The sequence below is a fragment of the Ricinus communis genome, chromosome 7 (assembly GCF_019578655.1).
Source record: "Ricinus communis isolate WT05 ecotype wild-type chromosome 7, ASM1957865v1, whole genome shotgun sequence".
In the NCBI taxonomy this organism is placed as follows: Eukaryota; Viridiplantae; Streptophyta; class Magnoliopsida; order Malpighiales; family Euphorbiaceae; genus Ricinus; species Ricinus communis.
The window spans coordinates 27,555,902-27,574,999 of record NC_063262.1 but is presented as its reverse complement, the minus strand read 5'-3'; the positions used below and the strand labels follow the sequence as shown (position 1 = coordinate 27,574,999).

General features: G+C 32.6%; 2 protein-coding genes and 1 pseudogene across 3 annotated transcripts; 2 read left to right on the top strand and 1 right to left on the bottom strand.

Moving 5' to 3' along the window:
- The first annotated feature begins 5,952 nt into the window (after positions 1–5,952).
- LOC8285475 lies at positions 5,953–7,009 on the top strand (annotated as a pseudogene).
- Positions 7,010–9,105: 2,096 nt separating this feature from the next.
- On the top strand, positions 9,106–13,046 carry LOC8285476 (uncharacterized protein At3g49055). 2 transcript variants are annotated; one of them, XM_015716733.3, is made up of 6 exons: positions 9,106–9,216; positions 9,426–10,916; positions 11,010–11,086; positions 11,197–11,308; positions 11,453–11,569; positions 12,544–13,046. In XM_015716733.3, exons 2-6 carry the CDS (start codon positions 9,516–9,518, stop codon positions 12,889–12,891), a joined length of 2,055 nt encoding a protein of 684 aa, XP_015572219.1. In that variant the 5' UTR covers positions 9,106–9,216; positions 9,426–9,515; the 3' UTR covers positions 12,892–13,046. The 2 variants fall into 2 exon arrangements, with proteins under 2 accessions (XP_015572219.1, XP_002515062.1); XM_002515016.4 differs by having other exon boundaries at positions 9,145–9,301.
- A 2,757-nt stretch (positions 13,047–15,803) lies between these two features.
- Positions 15,804–19,038, bottom strand: LOC8285479 (cytochrome P450 71B36). The gene is made up of 2 exons (XM_002515019.3): positions 18,069–19,038; positions 15,804–16,639 (listed from the first exon to the last, which is right to left on the bottom strand). The coding sequence occupies exons 1-2, from the start codon at positions 18,963–18,965 to the stop codon at positions 16,022–16,024; spliced, it is 1,515 nt and encodes a 504-aa protein (XP_002515065.3). The 5' UTR covers positions 18,966–19,038; the 3' UTR covers positions 15,804–16,021.
- Positions 19,039–19,098: the final 60 nt, after the last annotated feature.

Here is a 19,098-nt window from a genome sequence, read left to right as displayed (position 1 = left end):
TTGAAGACAAGTAAGAATTTTATGCTACATGTTTTTTTTTCTTTTTTATAACTGTCTTGGAGCTTTGGATGGGACATATATAAAAATTAAAATACCAACAGTTGATAGAAATAGATATCAGATTCTTAAAGGAGACAATGCCACAAATGTGTTGGGCATTAGTAATTTATTAATGTTCCTCCTAGTTGGGAAGGATCAACAGTTGATGGAAGAGTACTTCGAGATGCAATTAGTAGTACATATAGGCTTAAAGTACCACATGACAATACTTTTACAAAATTAGAAATAGTAATTAGATATATTATATAGTTATAAGCATCATTCGATTAACTTAGAAGTTTTTGGATGTAGGTTGTTACTACCTAGTTGATATTGGATATGCAAACAGTGAGGGATTTCTTGCACCATTTAGAAGACAAAGATATCACTTAAGTGAATAGCGGGAAGGTCGTTATCCAAGAAGCGATTAAGAATTTCTTAATATGAAATATGCAGTTGCTGATAATGTTATTGAGTGTTGATTTAGAGTACTTAAATTGCAATGAGGAATTCTTAGATGTGCGTCTCCCTATCCAGTTAGAGCTCACAATCATATTATCATTTCTTGTTGCTTACTTCACAATTTCATTAGAATGGAATATGAATCTGATCCTTTTGAGGCCCAGTTAAGTGAAAACAATAATAATGATAATGTAGAGGATCACACAATTCTGCAATTGAACCATCAGAGGCTTGGACAATAATATGGATGAATTTGGCTAATGAAATATTCAATATGTGGAAGGCTTCTAGAGAGTGATACTAGTTTGATTAGAGATAGTTGATCTACTACTATTGAAATCCTACTTTTTTATACCTTTTTTTATTTTGTTGTCATGGAAATAAAAGTAGAACTGCTAGTTTTTTGTCACTAAACTTTGTACTTTGTTTTATATTTTAAATTTGCATTTCTTTTTTGTTTATGAATACTTATAATAATAAATAATTTCTTATACATATGAATGCTTTTATTATTTTTATGGATCATTAAGGATGATCTTTGAGATTTATTTAGATGGTATATTATTTTCATAAATATCAATTTTGCTACTGTAATTATTATGAGACTCAGGGATGGTCTTTGAGACTTTATATTACTGACACTGATTATTTTTGTTCCAAATTGCCACTGTAATTATTTCTATAATGTGATTTGCTATTGCTAGGATTGTTTTTATTTTATGATTGTCTATGGGCTATTAGTAACACATGTAAAATTGCAGATAACATGAAAAGAAGCATATCTTCTTAAGCTACTTCAATACCCACCAAAGGAACAAAGAAGAGAAAGTGGAATATAATTGAAGATCGACCATTAATAGAATACATGGTTGAACTATATTATAAAGGAACACATAACTATATAAATCTGGTTTGAACCTGGATAGTTGAATGAGCTTGAAAAATTACTAATGCCCAAGCTACCAAATTCAGGCTTGAAAGCTAGACCACATATTAAGTCTAGGATTAGAATATTAAAAAATGATTGGATGATCATATATGAGATGATTTACGGTTTAAATACTATTGGCTTTAGATAGGATTCGGAAAAAAAGTTGTGATAGCCGAGCCAGAAGTATGGGCATTTTACTTGGAGGTAAGACTTGTGATATATTTGCTTTTCTAATATTTTTAATCTCTGAATTATATTATTATATTAAATTGAATTTCTTGTTATTAGAGTCACAAAAAAGCTACACCTTTTATGACAAGGAGCTTGTGGTATTTTGAAGAGTTTACTATGATTTATGGAAAGGATCATGCAACAGGAAAAGATGCACAGGGAGTTGAAGACATATTGGAAAAGATTTAAGTTACGGGAGATGCTGATGAAGGGGATAATAAAATTGAAAGCACACATGAAACTAGTGAGACACATGGTAATACATCTGTTACAGGAACAAATGGAGGTAATTGTAGAACATATGATGCTGCATCCAAAAAAAAAGGAAAAAGAAACATAAGAGTAGCTTAATGGATTCATGCACTATTGAATCAATTATGAATGCAACTATAATGTTAGGTAGAAACATGAAAGAAATTGGCAAAGAGATGAGCAAAAGTATAGGGTTTGAGTTGATAATCTAACAGAAGGCTGAAGAATTATTTGGAATATTGAGTGAGATTGAAGGATTGACAATAAGTGAGAAATTCACTGCCTTGAAAAAAATTCCAAAAGATCATACTCAAATGTCGGTGTTTTTCAGACTTCTAGCTGAGTATAGACTTTGGTGGGTGAAAAGATTTCTCATGGATAGTTGAGATCATTTTTCTTAAGTGACTCTTCTTCATATAATATCAGACGTGGTTGAATTGAATATTAATAGCTATATTTTATCTTGTGATTATTGTTTTAGTTTTAGTTTTGAGATATTAATTTGTATATGATATTACTATTTTGAGACTTTAGATAAGTGTAATGAATTATATATGATTTTTGTAATATTTTTTTTTAATTTTATAACAACATTAGACATTCTAATATAAATAGATTAATTATATATCATATTAGATGTTAGTATGCTAAAATTGTTACCTTTTTTTATTTTAGTTTTAAAAAAAGTTAATAAGTGATTAATTATGTGTTTAATATTTTAAATATTATTTAATAATATTACATATTTATCTTTAAGTAAATTTATAAAATTATATTATAATTTAATCTTAATAATAATAATCAAATTAATTTATAAGTGTATTAAAGACATTAATATTTAAACTATTCTATTTCACATATTATGTTAATAAACCAAACAATAGCAATAGGAATAGTATGCTATTCCTAACCTATTCTTTTTGTTGGGAATAACTATACTATTCCTAATCTATTCTATTCTATGAACCAAACATAACCTTACTTATATTTTGAATAAACTCTTATGAACTTCTTCTTTTTTTTTTTTCTTATGTTCTCATAAGTCATAATAATTCTTGCATTGATAATTCGTTTTGTTTAAATTGCTCTTTTACGTCTTGGATATTTTTCTTCTTTATTGGCTATTTTTTATATTCATGATTAATCAAACAATATTTAAATATTTAAATATGTACTCACTATTATAGGTACTTTACAAAAGTAAAATAAAATAAAAGTATGATATATTGTCTATTTTAAATTGTTAGAAGTATTGAATTTTTTCATTATTTTGATAAATAATAATTATAATTGACCGAGGACGGAGAATGAATAGGTAATTTCCACACATCACAATCAAAATTAGGTTTGAAATTGATATGAGAATACACAGACAAAAAATGAAATAGGTAACACACCACTCATGAATTGGCTGCTTTCTTGGATCCTTCACTTCACCATTCACAACTATGGCCGACTTCCATGCCAATGATATCTCTCCTAACCAATAATACCCACTTTCTCTATATCCTAACCTTTTAATTATTCATTACTCAAGACCTTTGCCAAAAACTTTTAGTATTAGGGTTCCATCATTGTTAACAAACGTGCGTACCACCTTTATCCAATCTCACATACTTTTATCAACCTTTTGGTTTAATAATCTGGAAGGGGATACTCAGAAAACAAAAGTCAAAACAACTAGGAAGCAAAGACATTGTCCAATTGAGGACATAGTCCTCGCAGCAACACTACAAGGCCAAAGCACACCAACAGCATCCTCCTCCTAGAAAACAAGGTTGGTTCAGCAGTCATTTCCCAAGCTTGGTTCAGGCGCTTACGACACAGATGAAAACGAGGTTGGAATTCACACCCTCACTGACCTCCTTATCTGAAGCAAGCCACTTTAGCAACAACCAAAGAATCAACCTCCACGTTTACTTTGCCAAAGCCACTATCCCAAGCTAACCTTAAGCCTTGAATAACAGCCCAAACCTCTGTGCTTCCAGAGCCAAACACACTCCAGCATTGATGGTCCGTTAGCGTTTCTGTTTAACCCACCACCCCCAGCAACATGAGAATCACTCCTTACTAGCCCCATCCCTGTTAAGAGTCACCCAATCTTCATTTGGAGGAGACTAACCCACCATAATAACCTGCTTACCGTGACTACGCCCCATCACAACAGCAGTACCTTGAAAGGCGTAAGCAACCTGGTCAGCATAGTCTCGCAGCCACCTAACCTTCGAACTCAAAGGCTTTGAAACATTTCGAAAGACATACTCATTTCTCCACATTCTAGAGCCACCATAAGGCATTGGAGAAAAAAGCACTCCAATCAGAACCACAAGAAGCACTAACTCTACCCGAAAGGTTTCTGATAACCCACTCATGAAGATTCAACGATTTCTGGAGCTGACACTCCAAATCGACACAGCTTGAGGACAATCCCGAAACAATTCAATATGATCATCCTCCACTGAATTACTACAGCTTTTACAATGAGCATCCATAGTAAAACCCCGAAAGTATATCAATTTATGTTCTTTCATTCCCATTTTATATATTAATTTTACAGTTTGAATACGAATATTTTGTTTCCTTTCTTTTTGCCCAAAACTTCGATAAATCTCGAAATCCAGAAACTTCTACAGTAGCTGATGCTATTCAAGAACAATTAGCCCATTTAGACTTGTGAATTATTCTAAATTATTCATCGGGAGAATGAAAAAACTTTAAGGAAAGGGGAGACCTACGGAGAATGAATGGGGAAAAGAAAGGATTTTTTAATTATCCGATTTGAGATTATAAAATTAACTGAACCTTAACTGTTGACATCAAATTTGTTTAGCCATTAACAAGAACTTCAGGTTATTTGTTTTCTTTTTCTGGTTTTAATAAACTATTAATTTTGAGAAGTGAAATTCTTTTCAAGCTCATCATGTAATGGTATTTAAATTTAACCCATTTCTTGATGCACGCACAAACAATAATTTCTCTATATACAGCCAAATTAATATTTTGTTACATATATTATATAAAGTATCTAGATTTTTTTGTCACCTTCTTTATTTACGATAGTTATCAGAAAATATCTATATTTTAAATTCTTTTTATCAAATTTATAATTTTTTACTTAAAGTGTTAAAATATTTAATATATAGTATTTTAATTTTTTTAAAATTTAAGGTTTTTGTTTATTTATGATTTTTTTAAAAAGCAACTGAACTGAAAAATAAAACACTGTAAATTTAAAAAAAAAACTATGAAAATGATATTTTTGAAAAAAATAATTTACAGAATTTTTTTTTCTTTAGTATACATTTTAAAAGTTGCCTTTTATTTATTGCACTGTGATGATACTGCTATTGGCATAATAGATTCTGTAATCGATATAATAATCAGTATTAGATTCATGTAAATTTAAAAAAAACTCATCAATTATAACACGCTCACTGCCATGGATTGTTTTTTTTTCTTTTCCTGTTTGGTTCAATCAATCTAACTGCATAACATAAAACATATTGAAAAAATTTTGCCCGGCTTTATGTATGTCTTCACTTATACATCAAACTTATACATGATTGACATATATTCAATAGTTTTAAATGATTAAGTATATGTCGATTATTCAATATCAAAGTGTAAAATACTCATAAATATGTATTACTTTCTTATTAGTTGTGATATATTAACGCTTAAATAAGAATTTTTCAGAAAAATTATAACAGAAACTTAGATAGATTAACTATTTAACTCTAATATCTCCGAAACATATAACGACTACTAATTTACATAAATTTTTTATCTTTTTCATTCTTCCTATTTAATTTGGATAGGTTATGAATATTTATTTTCTATATATATATATATATTCTTTTCTATTAAGAAACAATTTGATCACTAAGTGTCAAGCCCACTACTAGTCACACTACATAAAAGGTACTTCCAAGAAACTGATTTCATCCTCATTTTGATGATTGTTAGGGTTGAAACCTTTTAAAGTATAATCTGCCAATACCATTCTTCTTTTACCTCACTATATAAATTTAATCACAATGGATCAGACTTGCTCAAGTGTTTTTTCATCATCATCACCAGAAATACTCAATCCCGATAGAAAACGTAAACGAAGTTATTCCAGTATGGCTCTTGGAAGAAATAAAGTACCAAGAAATCTTCATATTTCCCCTCATGAATTGAATATTCAGCCTCGTTGCTCTCCCTCACTGCCATTATCTACGACTACCAGTATCGTTCAAGAAGATTTGGAAAAACTTTGTGTTCTTGGAAGTGGAAATTATGGGATCGTCTACAAGGTACGTCACCGATCAACTTCAACAATTTATGCCCTAAGAATCATTCATAAAGAGATCACTACTACTACTGGTTCTGATGCTAGCCATTCTTTATCACAAGAGATAGAAATCTTAACTACTACAGACTCGCCTTTTCTAGTCAAATGTCATGGGTTTTGAGCCTAAAGTTGGTGAGGCTATTCTGATGGAGTATATGGAAGCACGAAGACTTGATTCTCTTCTCAGAAATAATGGTCCTTTTCCTGAATCCATACTTGCCCATATTGCTTACCACGTACTGAATGGCCTTAGCTATCTTCATGGACGCAATATTGTTCATTTAGATATCAAGCCTGCAAACTTCTTGTTAACAAGGACATGAAAGTGAAAAGCTGTGACTTTGGAGTTAGCAAGATTGGTGACAGGACTGGTGGTAATAACAACCCGGGCAGCCATGGAACATATGCTTATATGAGTCCTGTAGGTTTGGATTCAGATACATTCGGGTTAGGGTATCCTTTTGCAGGAGATGTATGGCGTTTGGGTGTTACTTGGTTGGAGCTGTATGTTAGGCATTATCCATTCTTCCTAGCGGAGAAGAGGCACAAATTGGATGGAGCTTGTAATGGAGATATATTTTGGAGAATTAGACGATGTGCTGCCAAAAAATGCATCAAAAGAATTTCTAGGCTTCCTCAAGTGTTGCTTGGAAAGGGAACCCAGCAAGAGATGAACTATTTCTCAACTCTTGTCGCATCCTTTTATTTGCATGGAGAGGGATCCGATACCAAGCAGCTTGCTGGCTTTGATAGAATAGTTCGGTTAAAATATAAACGGAAGTGATTAAGCGTAGTACATCAATCGTAAACTTTTGGAGTGGTTATGAATTAAAATGATTTCTTTGGAGAAATAAATAGTGTCAATCTTATTATTGTATTAAATTTTGGAGAAAATGTTTTTCAAACTCATAGTTCTGTTACCAACAGGGAAAAGGGTGTCAAGTTTTAAATTCCTGATACAGTACAAAATAGGCACTAATTAATAGCCAGTAATTCAAAAATCTTTTTCTGAATCTACTCGCAACCATGTACGCATTGTTAACTTCCTATAATAAGATGTTTAGACTTGAATCTTAGTTTCTGAAACAGTTCGCCTATGGTTGATTTGACTCAGTGGGATTGACTGTAAAACAATATTAATGGAATCAATAGAAGTGGGCAATGGCGATAAGCAATTGATGATATCATTTGTGCCCCAGACTCGCAGATTGCACCGTCCAACAAATGCTTATTCTGACATAGGTTAATTAATCTGGAGTGGCATAAAACTCTTAAAACAGATCGTTTTCTTTTTCTCTTGAAATAATTCTCATTAGAAATGTTGAAGTATGTGTACATTGTCCAACACATTGAGTATAATAAACAAATATAATATAAACAAGTTTATATTGTAAGAGCAAATCTGATGATTTGATTTAAGCCATGGTAATAATAAGACTTTAACAAGCTAATTAATTTGATTTATAACATATGATTATAAAGCCTGAAAAATGACATATATAATCAGTTACTCTTCTCTTTAAAAAAAGTCCATCGCCAAACAATTAAAGTTATAAAAAAATACTGAAATAGAGGGCAAGTCGTAGAGATTAGGAACCAAGATTCTACAAGTAAACAAAATTAAGTATCTTTTTCTTTTCTTATAAAAATTATAGTTTAGCACTTTGATCCCATTTCAATTCCAATTAGGATTTTACAAGAAAAAGGTCAGATTAGGAATACATATATACAAGTCACCAATCAACACCGTTGACACATCTTCTAACTGATATGCACATAATTATTAGACGAAATTGCATTTTCCTCCTTGAGGTTTTACCATATTAATAATATTACATCTTTAAAATTGAAATCAAAACACTGACATTTGTGAGTTTTAATTCTATTTTTTTATATTAATCTAATCAAAGAAGTAAATAATAAAAAATTTATTTGGTCTTTAAATTTAATATTAATTATCAGATTCAATAAAATTATTATTTTTATTAAATTGGAAATTTTTGTTTTTAAATTTTAAAATAATGTAATCCTATCTTTTGATAAAAATAATTAAATAATAATTTTTACTTAAATTTATTTATCTAATTATAACAAAAGATGAAAGTATTTTAAAGGACAATTGCAGCAATATATTTTTCATATTATCTTTTATTTAAAATACTCGGGGGTCTAAGAGAATTTATTTTATTATATAAAATTTAATAATAATCTAAAATCAAAACTTTGAATTTTATTAATTTATTTTTAAACTCAATTTGGTAAAAAAATTTAGGAATAGTAAATTTATTAAGTATATAATCTTTATTAATCTAAAAATAAAAAAAATACAGATATCAAGTTAATTAATTGTTAATATTTCTAGATACTTTGATTAGGAGCAAGTGAAGAGTTTTAATTAATTATTTCTTATTACAAACAATGATATACTACTAAAATAAAATATTTTATTCTAAGTTGAAAACAATTGAAGGGTTTCATATTATTAAAAACATTTAAAAAATTTAATCAACAATTATTTTATTATTTTTATTAATTAGTATATAATAAAATCATATAATTTCGCTCTAATTATTAATAATAATTTTTATTTAATCTGAATTAAGTATAAGAGTTAAATAAATTATTTTTAATCATTTAATTAGATTGAGCAATACCAAAAAAACTACCTAGAGAATAATAGCTAATTTAACGAAATTAGGAAAAATAAAAGGATAGGGATGTAAGCTTTCAATTTCGATCAGAAGTCAAATCTTAAGGGGGGAAATGTAATTTTGCTCTATTTATGATAGGAAAATATATAACGCCATTGATCTACTCTACGACATCGTTTGGAAGCGCTAGTGTATACACCCGCGTCGTACCAAAACCTCCACCTCATTAAAAAAAGGAAAAGGAAAACATTTTCGTCTTGTTTTCTTGACGAGGAGAAAGAGAAACAACAAAACAGAGAAGGGGAGACTGGCTGGTTGGTAACTTTCCTTCGTTGTTTGGGTTCTGTTTTTCTCTCTTCTTCTTCTCCTACAGTTTCTTTTTCTGTACTCACACATATAGTAAGTCAATCATTATGTTTCAATTCTAATAAAATATTAATTTTCTGCAACTACAATGCACCGTTCATTTCCATGTTTAGATTATTTTCCTTTTATTTAAAGTAATCCTTTACTTTAATCTCAGTTCTAGGTTGTGGCTCTAAATTTATTAGAAATTAAAGACAAACTTACATGATTGATCACCGCTTTAAGTAATTGAATTGATTTTGGACTAATGGCGAGTGGTCCCGGAGACGAAAACGACGCAGTCTTAAGCGATGTAGAGGGAGACGATCCGCTTCCGATTGTTATTAGAACTCCGAGTTTAGAAGATATTTCCGTAGAAAAATATCGCGAGCTTCTCGCGGAACTCGATCGTGAGAGAATTGCACGAGAAGCAGCGGAGACGTCTAAATCGGAACTCCAAGTATCATTCAATCGGTTAAAAGCACTAGCGCATGAAGCGATCAAGAAACGGGATGAGTGCGCGAGACAAAGAGATGAAGCTTTGAGAGATAAAGAAGAAGCATTGAAAGAGAAAGAGAGAATATCTGTAGAATTGAGTGATTTGAATAAGCAGAGAGATGAAATCGTGAAACAATTCGATGAGGTGGTGAAAGTTAAGGAAGGATTGCAATCGGAGATTGAGAGTTCGAGACATATGTTAATTAGTGGAATTGAGAAAATATCTAATAAAGTTAGTAATTTCAAGAATTTTTCTGCTTTAGGGTTACCTAGGTCACACAAATATAATGGATTACAAGCTGTTGCCTATGGTGTTATTAAAAGAACGAATGAGATCGTTGAGGAGATGATTAAGCAAATTGATGTAACTACGAAGTCAAGAAATGAAGCTAGAGAACAAATTGAGCAGAGAAATTACGAGATTGCTATTGAGGTGTCTCAACTTGAAGCTTCGATTAGTGGACTGAGAGATGAGGCAGCAGAGAAGTGTTCTGTGATTGAGAATTTACAGAAGAGTTTGGCGGAGAAGGAAGGTAAGGTTGCAGAAGTTGAGAGAGAGTTGTTGGAGAAAACGCATTTGGTTGAGAAGGAAGGTTTAGAGATGAAGGAAGTAATTCGGGAGTATGATGATAAGTTGAGGGATTTTGAGTCGAAGATTGAACTGCAGAGACCCTTGTTGGTCGATCAGTTGAAATTAGTTGCGCAGATTCATGACCGGCTTTATGATGTTATTAAGATTGTTGATAGTAATCATTTGGATTCGGAGTTGTCGGAGTCTTTGTTTCTCCCCCAACAAACAGATATGGAGGAGAATCTACGTGCTTCTTTAGCAGGGATGGAATCAATTTATGAGTTGAGTAGAATTGTTGGTGAAAAAACAAGGGATTTATTGGAGGAGAAGAGTCATGAGGTGAAGGTTTTGAATGAAATGGTGGCTCGATTGGTTAAGGAGAAAGAACATATTGGTTCATTACTTAGAAGTGCTTTGTCGAAGAGGATGAAATTGGACCAATCTTCCAAAACCAGTGAATTGTTTCAAGCTGCAGAGAATGGCTTAAAGGAGGCTGGGATAGATTTCAAATTTAGTAAGGTTATTGGGGATAACAAGATATCCGGATCTCAAGACAAAGGTGGTACTCCATACATGGAAGAGGACGAAGTATACACTTTGGTAAGTGTACTTACAGTTTTTTTTGTTATTATTTTAGATTTTTGGTTTGTGTATTACATCTTAATTTGTCTTCCAATCATACATTTTACTTAGGCTGGTGCTTTGGAGAATATCGTCAAGGTATCTCAGCTTGAGATCATTGAGCTACAACATAATGTGGAGGAATTGAGGTACTTCTAACAGAGTAACTCATAAGAACATATACTGGCGGTGTATTTGGTATCATATTATTGTACTTACCAGATATTGCTCTCTTCTTATGCCAATTTACTGTATTAAGGGCAGAGGTGCATTTACTTAAAGAGCATGCAGAGGCTCAGTCAAAGGAATTGGGCTATAGAATGCATAGAATAGAGGAACTTGAAGAAAAGGAGAGAGTGGCAAATGAAAGTGTAAGTTGTTAGTGTTTTTTCAAGCGTCAGTATCCAATACTGCTTTCTTCATGGATTCTTGGAACTCGTGCAATTGTTAGGTCATGAACTACGTTATTGGATTGGTTTCAGAAATTATTGATTATCATCTTCATCGCATTGTAGGTTGAAGGGCTTATGATGGATATTGCTGCTGCTGAAGAAGAAATTACTAGATGGAAAGTAGCAGCAGAACAAGAGGCTGCTGCCGGCCGAGCTGTTGAGCAGGAATTTGTTGCTCAGGTATACTCATTAGTTTGTCTCTAATTATTTAGCCTGTTCCTCTGATGCTTTATTGGTATATGAGCAAGTGAGCAACAAATTTCTAATGCATTGAACTTCATTATATCTTTTCAATTAATTTGTTTTAGAACATCTAAACAAGAAAGAAAAGAGGTTGGCATGGCAGTAACCTTAGACAAATGATAGAGCTCTTGATTGGTGAGAATATTTAGGATTATCTTTTATTTTTTGGTAAAAGCTTGCAAAACCTTGGAAATACTTGACAAAACAGGCACTGAGGTTGGCTAAAGACTGGTTTTAATTGTTGAATAGAAAATTGAACAACTCAAAGTAATGAGAGATCTTGAAAAAAGTTGCAAATCTTGAGAATTATGCTTGCAGAAGATTTGCAAATACCTGTGACAGCTTCATTATGATTCAATGTTACTATTCTTTCCCAACTCACTTGATGTGGCATGATTTCAAATAGACTAAAACATGTGAAGCATCATGGAAATGTGAGTGATGTCTATGTTGTTCTTAGGGAGTGTGACATATGAATCAAAGATCTTCAAATTTAACCTACTTGATGCTTGATTGTTGTGCATAAAATTCCATTTAAGGTCTTGCCTAATTATTATGTGAGGAAATTACCATAAACCTTGGTTCTTAACAAAATTCACACTTGTATCCCTATTGTTTAAAATTGAAGGAAATCGCCCTTTAAATTTTGAAAAAATATGCACACTAGTCGTCATATTACATTTTAGTCCCTCATTTGTTAACCTTTTAGGGACTTAAAGATAGTTATTTTACAAAACTCAGATGAAAATATTATTTCAATGAAAACTTAGGGAGTTAAATATGTATATTACTTTGACAAAGGAAAAAAAGTGTATGTAAAAGGTGAAGGAAGATTTTTTTTTCAAATAATGTCAAATTCAGGGGGTTTTAGTAATTTGAATCTGATCATGTCCTTGGCCACGTACCTGCAGCTGTCTGCACTTAAACAAGAACTTGAAGAGGTAAGGTTAGCCATGTTAGAATCAGAGAAAAAGCTAAAATTCAAAGAAGAGACAGCAACTGCAGCGATGGCAGCAAGAGAGGCTGCCGAGAAGTCATTGAGATTGGCTGACATGAGGGCATCTAGGCTGAGGGATAGGGTAGAGGAGCTTAGTCATCAGCTTGAAGAGTTTGAAACCCGAGAAGACTCAAGGGGCCGAAATGGACCTAGATATGTATGCTGGCCATGGCAGTGGCTGGGACTGGAATTCGTGGGCTCTCGCAGACCTGAAACACAACAGACATCAAATGAAATGGAGCTCTCTGAACCCCTTCTATGATTATTTCTTTCCCTTGTCCATTCTTTTTGTTTTTTTCTACTTGTGTATTTATTTTGAACTTTCAAAATATAATTTTCAAGAAATTTTACACCCTTCTTCAAGGCCAGCTTATTTCATGCGCTACTGTTTATATAAGGATAAAGATTTGCATCGCACATGTGCTTAATGTGTTCTGATAATTGGTTTATAAATAATTCACGCCATGATGTAGTTTTCTTCAGAGAATAAAGTCTTTTTCCTCTTTTTATTTGATTCTCTCTTTTCTTATAGTTTACCTAATTTTTGCTCGTCTCTCACAAGGCATCAAGAAAAGAGAAGATATGTCTTGAAGCTGTCCATTCTCCATCCAGTTGACAGGTGAGAATTTGGTATAGCTCTTCAGAATTTTTAGAGACTTTTTCTCGGTTCGTTTGGTTTCTAATGCAGGCAAAGCATTATTATTGTTTATCAGACTATGCTGTTAATGAAATCATATATAAAGTGAAGGGTTTCAAAGAATCAAAATCCAAATGTTTTGTGTAAAGTCTTGAGCTAAGTGCACAAGGCACGATAGGCTCTTTGCTGTGAGTTCAAATTATCCGCTGTTTCATCATGAAGATCTGTTCAGTTAGGATGGTAGCAAGGACATGCAGATGCATTTGATTATTGCATTGGCTCCCTGCCATAGAGAGCAAGCTACAATGATTGCGCATACTATAGCATCTTTGGTCAACCACATTGTTATGGCACATTTTTTCAGTTAGCAAAACATGAAATTCCATCATTCATCAGTACTGATGCAGAAGGCACAAGTACACAACTCAATGCACGACCTTACAAACAGGGCTTTTCTTGATCCAATGACTTAGCACATATGTGTAAACATAGTGGTACTTTACACGGCCAACTTTATATGAAATAACCCTCTTCAGCTCAGGTCATCTTTTGGTTCCCAGCAAAGGTAGTTGATTGGCACAAGCCTGAGAGCTATCTTCTTAGCAACGGTGAGTCCAGCTTTCTCTTCCATGTTAAATTCTCCTTTGGTATCACTGGGCAATTTCCAATTAAAACAATACAAGAGATTTGCGAGTGCAATCTCCATCATTACCATTCCCATATTTATCCCTGGATCCAAGTGGCAAATATTGGAAATGCTGCCCTCTTAAATCAATGGAACTGTCAACAAAAATTTCAGGGAAGAACTTTTCAGGATCTTTCCGGTAGTTAGGATCTCAAGCAGTCGCCCAAAACATTAACATGGATTAGCATATTGGGATGTATGTTGTAGTTGTTGATCTTAAAGTGAGACGTTGGTTTCTCTAAGGAGTAGTAGTGGAGCAGGAGGGTGCAGTCTCAGAAACCAGCCTCAGGTATTGAAGCTGATCAAGGTCAGCTTCAGTTACTCTTCTTTTCTTGTCCATAGAATTTCTAACTGCACCTTGCGCTTTCTTGTTATTCCTGGATTTTTAGTTAATTCTGCCATTGCCCATTCGACATTAATGGCTGTAGTATCTACTCCGCCCAATATTAAATTCTGTTATACAATCATCACAGACAAGCAGGAAGGTAGCTGAGTTTTCAACTTTCGTTGTAGCTTTAAAGACTGATGGGTTTTCATAGCTGTCATAAAATCGATATGTGAATAAAGTGAACAGCTGGAAAATCTAGATTCTTACAAGGAAGATCACCTTGATATTATCTTTTCTAAGCCATGCTACACCTGTTTATGTTTGTTCCCTCTTTAGTTTCAACAGCACATCAACAATATCTTCCTGCTCCTTTGTCCTCTCTGGTTTGAGATGATCATCAATCGCCTGCTGGGAAAAGAAAAAGCATCCAACTTGAAGAAAACTTGTTCAGTCTTTGCATGATGACCAGTGAGCACTGTGAGTATCCAACCTACATTTGGAATGTATTCTTCTGCAAACAGGCAACCCACAATAGAGTCAGCTTTATGGATAAGGTCTTACAACCTCTTCTTGTCCAAACCACTCCCAGCATCTTGCTATCCTAAATACAGTGCTTGCAGTAAGAATATATAACTTTTCAGTAAGATTAACGAGAGTTCCTGTAACTGGGAGTTGGAATTCATTAGCAAGCTAATTTCTTCCGTGATTAGCCTAAATGACTGAACTCTCTTTAGGCTGAAAAGCTCAAGAGCACATATTTTTCGTCTCCCTACAGTGGAAAAAGCCATGTCGGGGTAGTTGCGAGTGAGTCTCTGAGGGCCATGTAACTGTGTACGAGGTCTACTGCAACAGTCAAGATCATGAGTTTTTAAGACCTCTCTTGATGCCTAAGCGGAAGAAACTACAGCAGTTGATACACGACCAAAATAAAGGAGCATAACCGGGCCATATCTCTTGGGGAGTTGGCACAAAGACTGATGAGGCAAAGTGCCAATTTGGAGCAAGTTCCCAATAATTGGTAGCTTGGGAGGGCCTGGTGGAATTTGGTTGTTTTCTGCTGCCTTCATCTTCAAGTGAAGCAAGTACAAGTAAGAGAAGTTTTTATCAAAACGTAAGGTCATTTGCACGTCAATAAATTTGAATATAAATCAACAAAAGTACTGAATATTTTGGTAATATTATCATTGCCACGCAATTATAATCAGTCTAGGCTTTTGCTTGTTCCCTTGTTGATAAGAATTCTTATCTTGTATTTTAGCCTGCAGACCAATTTATGCAAATTCCCATGCTGCTATATATATATATATATATATATATATATATATATATAATGCTTATCAATTATTATCAAGAATTTGTCTTGTTGTGGAGTATAGTTTTCTTCTTAAGACCTGTTCTGGTTATCAACCAACATGAAAGCACCGCACACTTCTGCTTCTCCCACCTGATGATCAAGCTGTTGTTGCCGTTATGCAGCAGATAGCATTGGCCTTGATTAATGGAACAATCCACAGATACTGATGGTACTTTATATAGCAAATGCTTTATTTTGAATATCTGCTTACAGCAGTACAAAAGCTATTTATACAACGCAAAGCTAAATTGCTGGAACTTGGAGGAAGAAGAAGCAACAAAAACTTCAAAAACATTACATGATACAGACACATTACATCCATACATTTATTAGATGCACATCGTGCACTTTTTATCTAAAATATATATATAGCCAGCTCAAGCAATATTCATGGATTGTACTTGACAGGAACAAGTGAAAGAGGTACCTTCTTAGTAACAGTAAGAGCAACATGGTCCATCTCATCCATGTTGAGATTTTCCCTTGTCATCCCATCAGGCAATTTCCAGTCAAAACAGTACAAGAGATTTGAAAGGACAATCCCAATGTTCATTTCTCCTACATGCATCCCTACACACATTCTTCTTCCAGCTCCAAATGGCAATAACTCAAAATGACTTCCTTTATAATCAATAGGGCTCTCTGCAAATCTTTCGGGGTAGAACTCCTCAGGATCCTTAAAGTATTTGGGATCATGTCCAATTGCCCAGACATTGACTTGCAACATTGTGTTGGCTGGAACTACATAACCATCGAGTTTAATTTCAGAGATGGTTTCCCTTGGAATTAGTAATGGGACAGGAGGATGCTTTCTGAAAGTTTCTTTTATTATCATATTGATGTACCCAAGCTTTCCAAGATCAGCTTCTGTCACCTTTCCTTTGTCTCCAATAGCTTTTCTAACTTCATCTTGTGCTTTCTTCATCACTCTTGGATTCTTCATTAGTTCTGCCATTGCCCAGTTCAAAGTAATTGCAGAAGTGTCCACTCCACCCACGAATAAATTCTGATACATATAAAAATTTAACAGTGAATTGTTGTAAATTTTAATTACAGAAAGGCATACTTTGATCAGAAAAATAATCTAAAAACCTTTGTATAAAATGTAAGATTTAGTCAACAAGTTTTTTATCATGCAACTAAAAATTAAAGTAACAAAATTATTGATTTACATTTGACATCTAATTTAAGCCGCAACAATATTTATTTTTGAGAGATGAATTATCACTTTTATTTTTCAATAATAACCATCCAATGAATTAAGAGAAATTATTGATTTTATGGTACTATTCACGGAGCTAATAATTATAATTAAAAAAAAAAACAATTATGATGACGACCTGAACAATAATGATAATAATATTCAGATTTTGCATAGTGGCAAAGCATGAGATATGCAAAAAAAAACTCTATAAAAAGATTAAATAGCTGAAATACTCTGCGGAATTTAATATCAATGATTTATAAAATAATTTTGAATATATATTTTTTGAAGAAAATATATCAAATTTAATAAAAAGAAAAAAGTTAGAAATCTTTAAACAATAATTAGAGATATCTCAATTCAAACTTGTTCAAAATATAATTATCTAGATTCATCCCAAATCTATTTAAAAGTTTAACTTTATTATTCGTACCAGTGCCCTGTGATATAGCATTTAGTTAGTACTAACTGAACATGCCCAAACTCGATTTTATTCTATATTTATAAATATATTTTAAGAAGATTAATTGAATAATGAATACATTATCCGCTAAAACTAATTTGTATAAAAATAGATTAAAAACAAACACCTACTTAATAAACCCATCCAACATATAAATATTAATTAAAAGATAAAAATAAATAAATTAATAAAATAACCTATCTTAATGAAAGAAAAATACTAGTTAGATAAAAAATATTTTATAAAATCTAAATCAATCAAAAAAAAATTAATATACAGGTAAAATATTAATATTATAGGGATATAAAAAAAAAATTTAACCTCATTTAAATCTGATTATATATTTTTAAAATTTATTCTATTAAATTAAGTAAGATCAGATAGCCGAAGATGTCATGTACGTTGTAATTGTAATTCTGTCTTTTAGCTCTCAATTTCTACTTTTAACCTCTTTGACCTTTCAACTTCAATTATTAACCTTTTGAACTTTATTTTATGAAAAATTAAATAAAAATACAAAAGGATATATAAAAAAAAAAAGACATAAATTCGTTTAATAGCAAGTTTGAACCCTCAAAATAAATAGTGAATGGCATGAGATGTGTTATAAGTTAAAAAAATAGTTAAAAGGTGTTAGAATTAGTAAAGTTTAGAAATCAACTATGCTTAATTAATTATTTGTGAAATAAGATCTTAACAAATTCCTAAAGATTTGTAATATTTTATGTGTCTAAAGAATTTCTTTTTTGTATAAGAACTTGAACTTACCATGAGAACTCCTTTGATATTGACTTTAGTGAACTCAACTTGACCTCCACGTTCAGTTTGTTCCTTCTCTATACCCAAAAGCACATCGATCATGTCATCACCCTGCTTTTGTCTTCCTGGTTTAAGATGACCTTCAAGGATATGCTGAAAGAATTTATCCAACTCACGAAAAACTCTTTCAGTCTTTGCATAGCGGCCATTTATTCTGTCAATCAACCAACCTATACCTGGGAAAAGTTCACTAAAAGCATAGCTACCTAAAATGGCTTCAGTTGCATGAACAACTTCATGAAATCTTTCTTTGTCAAAGTCACTGCCTCTATATTCAAACCCGAAAGACATTTTCAAAGTGATATTTGCAATAAGTGCAAATAACATGTCAGTAAGATTAACAGGAGTAGAAGAAGCTGCTGCTTCTGCTAATTTACCCATTAGCACCCCAACTTCATATTCTCTAATGGGTCGAAAGGACTGTACTCTTTTCAAGCTAAAAAGTTCAAGAATAATCAGTTTTCTCATGTTTCTCCAATGTTCACCATAAGGTGCAAAAGCAACATCAAAATAATTATAAGAAAGTCTACCAGAACCATCTAAAAGTGGTCTGCTTGAACATGCAAGATCATGAACTTTAAAAGCCTCTTTTGCTGCTTCTGCAGAAGACACTACAACTGTCTTTAATTTACCAAGATGAAGAAGCATAACAGGACCATATTTCTTCGACAATTTCCAGTAAGACATATGATGCAATTCATTGCCGAGTTGGTGCAAGTTTCCTAGAAGTGGAAGCTTAGGAGGGCTTGGTGGGAGATGTTTCTTATCACCCTTCTTTCGAAAGATGAGAAACAATGGCAGAAGTAGGAGAAGAGAAAGCCACAGAGGTAGAGTAAAGAGAGCCATTAGAGGCAATTATTATTATTATTTTTTTTTCTCTTTTTTGCTTGTGCAGTTCTTGATGATTGATCTTCAAATTTAAATGCATCGAGAGCTGTTCTAAACCACAAGTTGGACAAAGGAATATTTCTATATTCAT

Bases quoted from the DNA above. Each gene is read 5' to 3' on its own strand.
- LOC8285476 (XM_015716733.3), top strand. From the start codon at position 9,516: ATGGCGAGTGGTCCCGGAGACGAAAACGACGCAGTCTTAAGCGATGTA. The intron at 10,917-11,009 runs GTAAGTGTACTT...CATTTTACTTAG, and splicing joins AGGACGAAGTATACACTTTG to GCTGGTGCTTTGGAGAATAT. The intron at 11,087-11,196 runs GTACTTCTAACA...TACTGTATTAAG, and splicing joins CATAATGTGGAGGAATTGAG to GGCAGAGGTGCATTTACTTA.
- LOC8285479 (XM_002515019.3), bottom strand. From the start codon at position 18,965: ATGGCTCTCTTTACTCTACCTCTGTGGCTTTCTCTTCTCCTACTTCTG. The intron at 16,640-18,068 runs GTAAGTTCAAGT...TATATGTATCAG, and splicing joins ATATCAAAGGAGTTCTCATG to AATTTATTCGTGGGTGGAGT.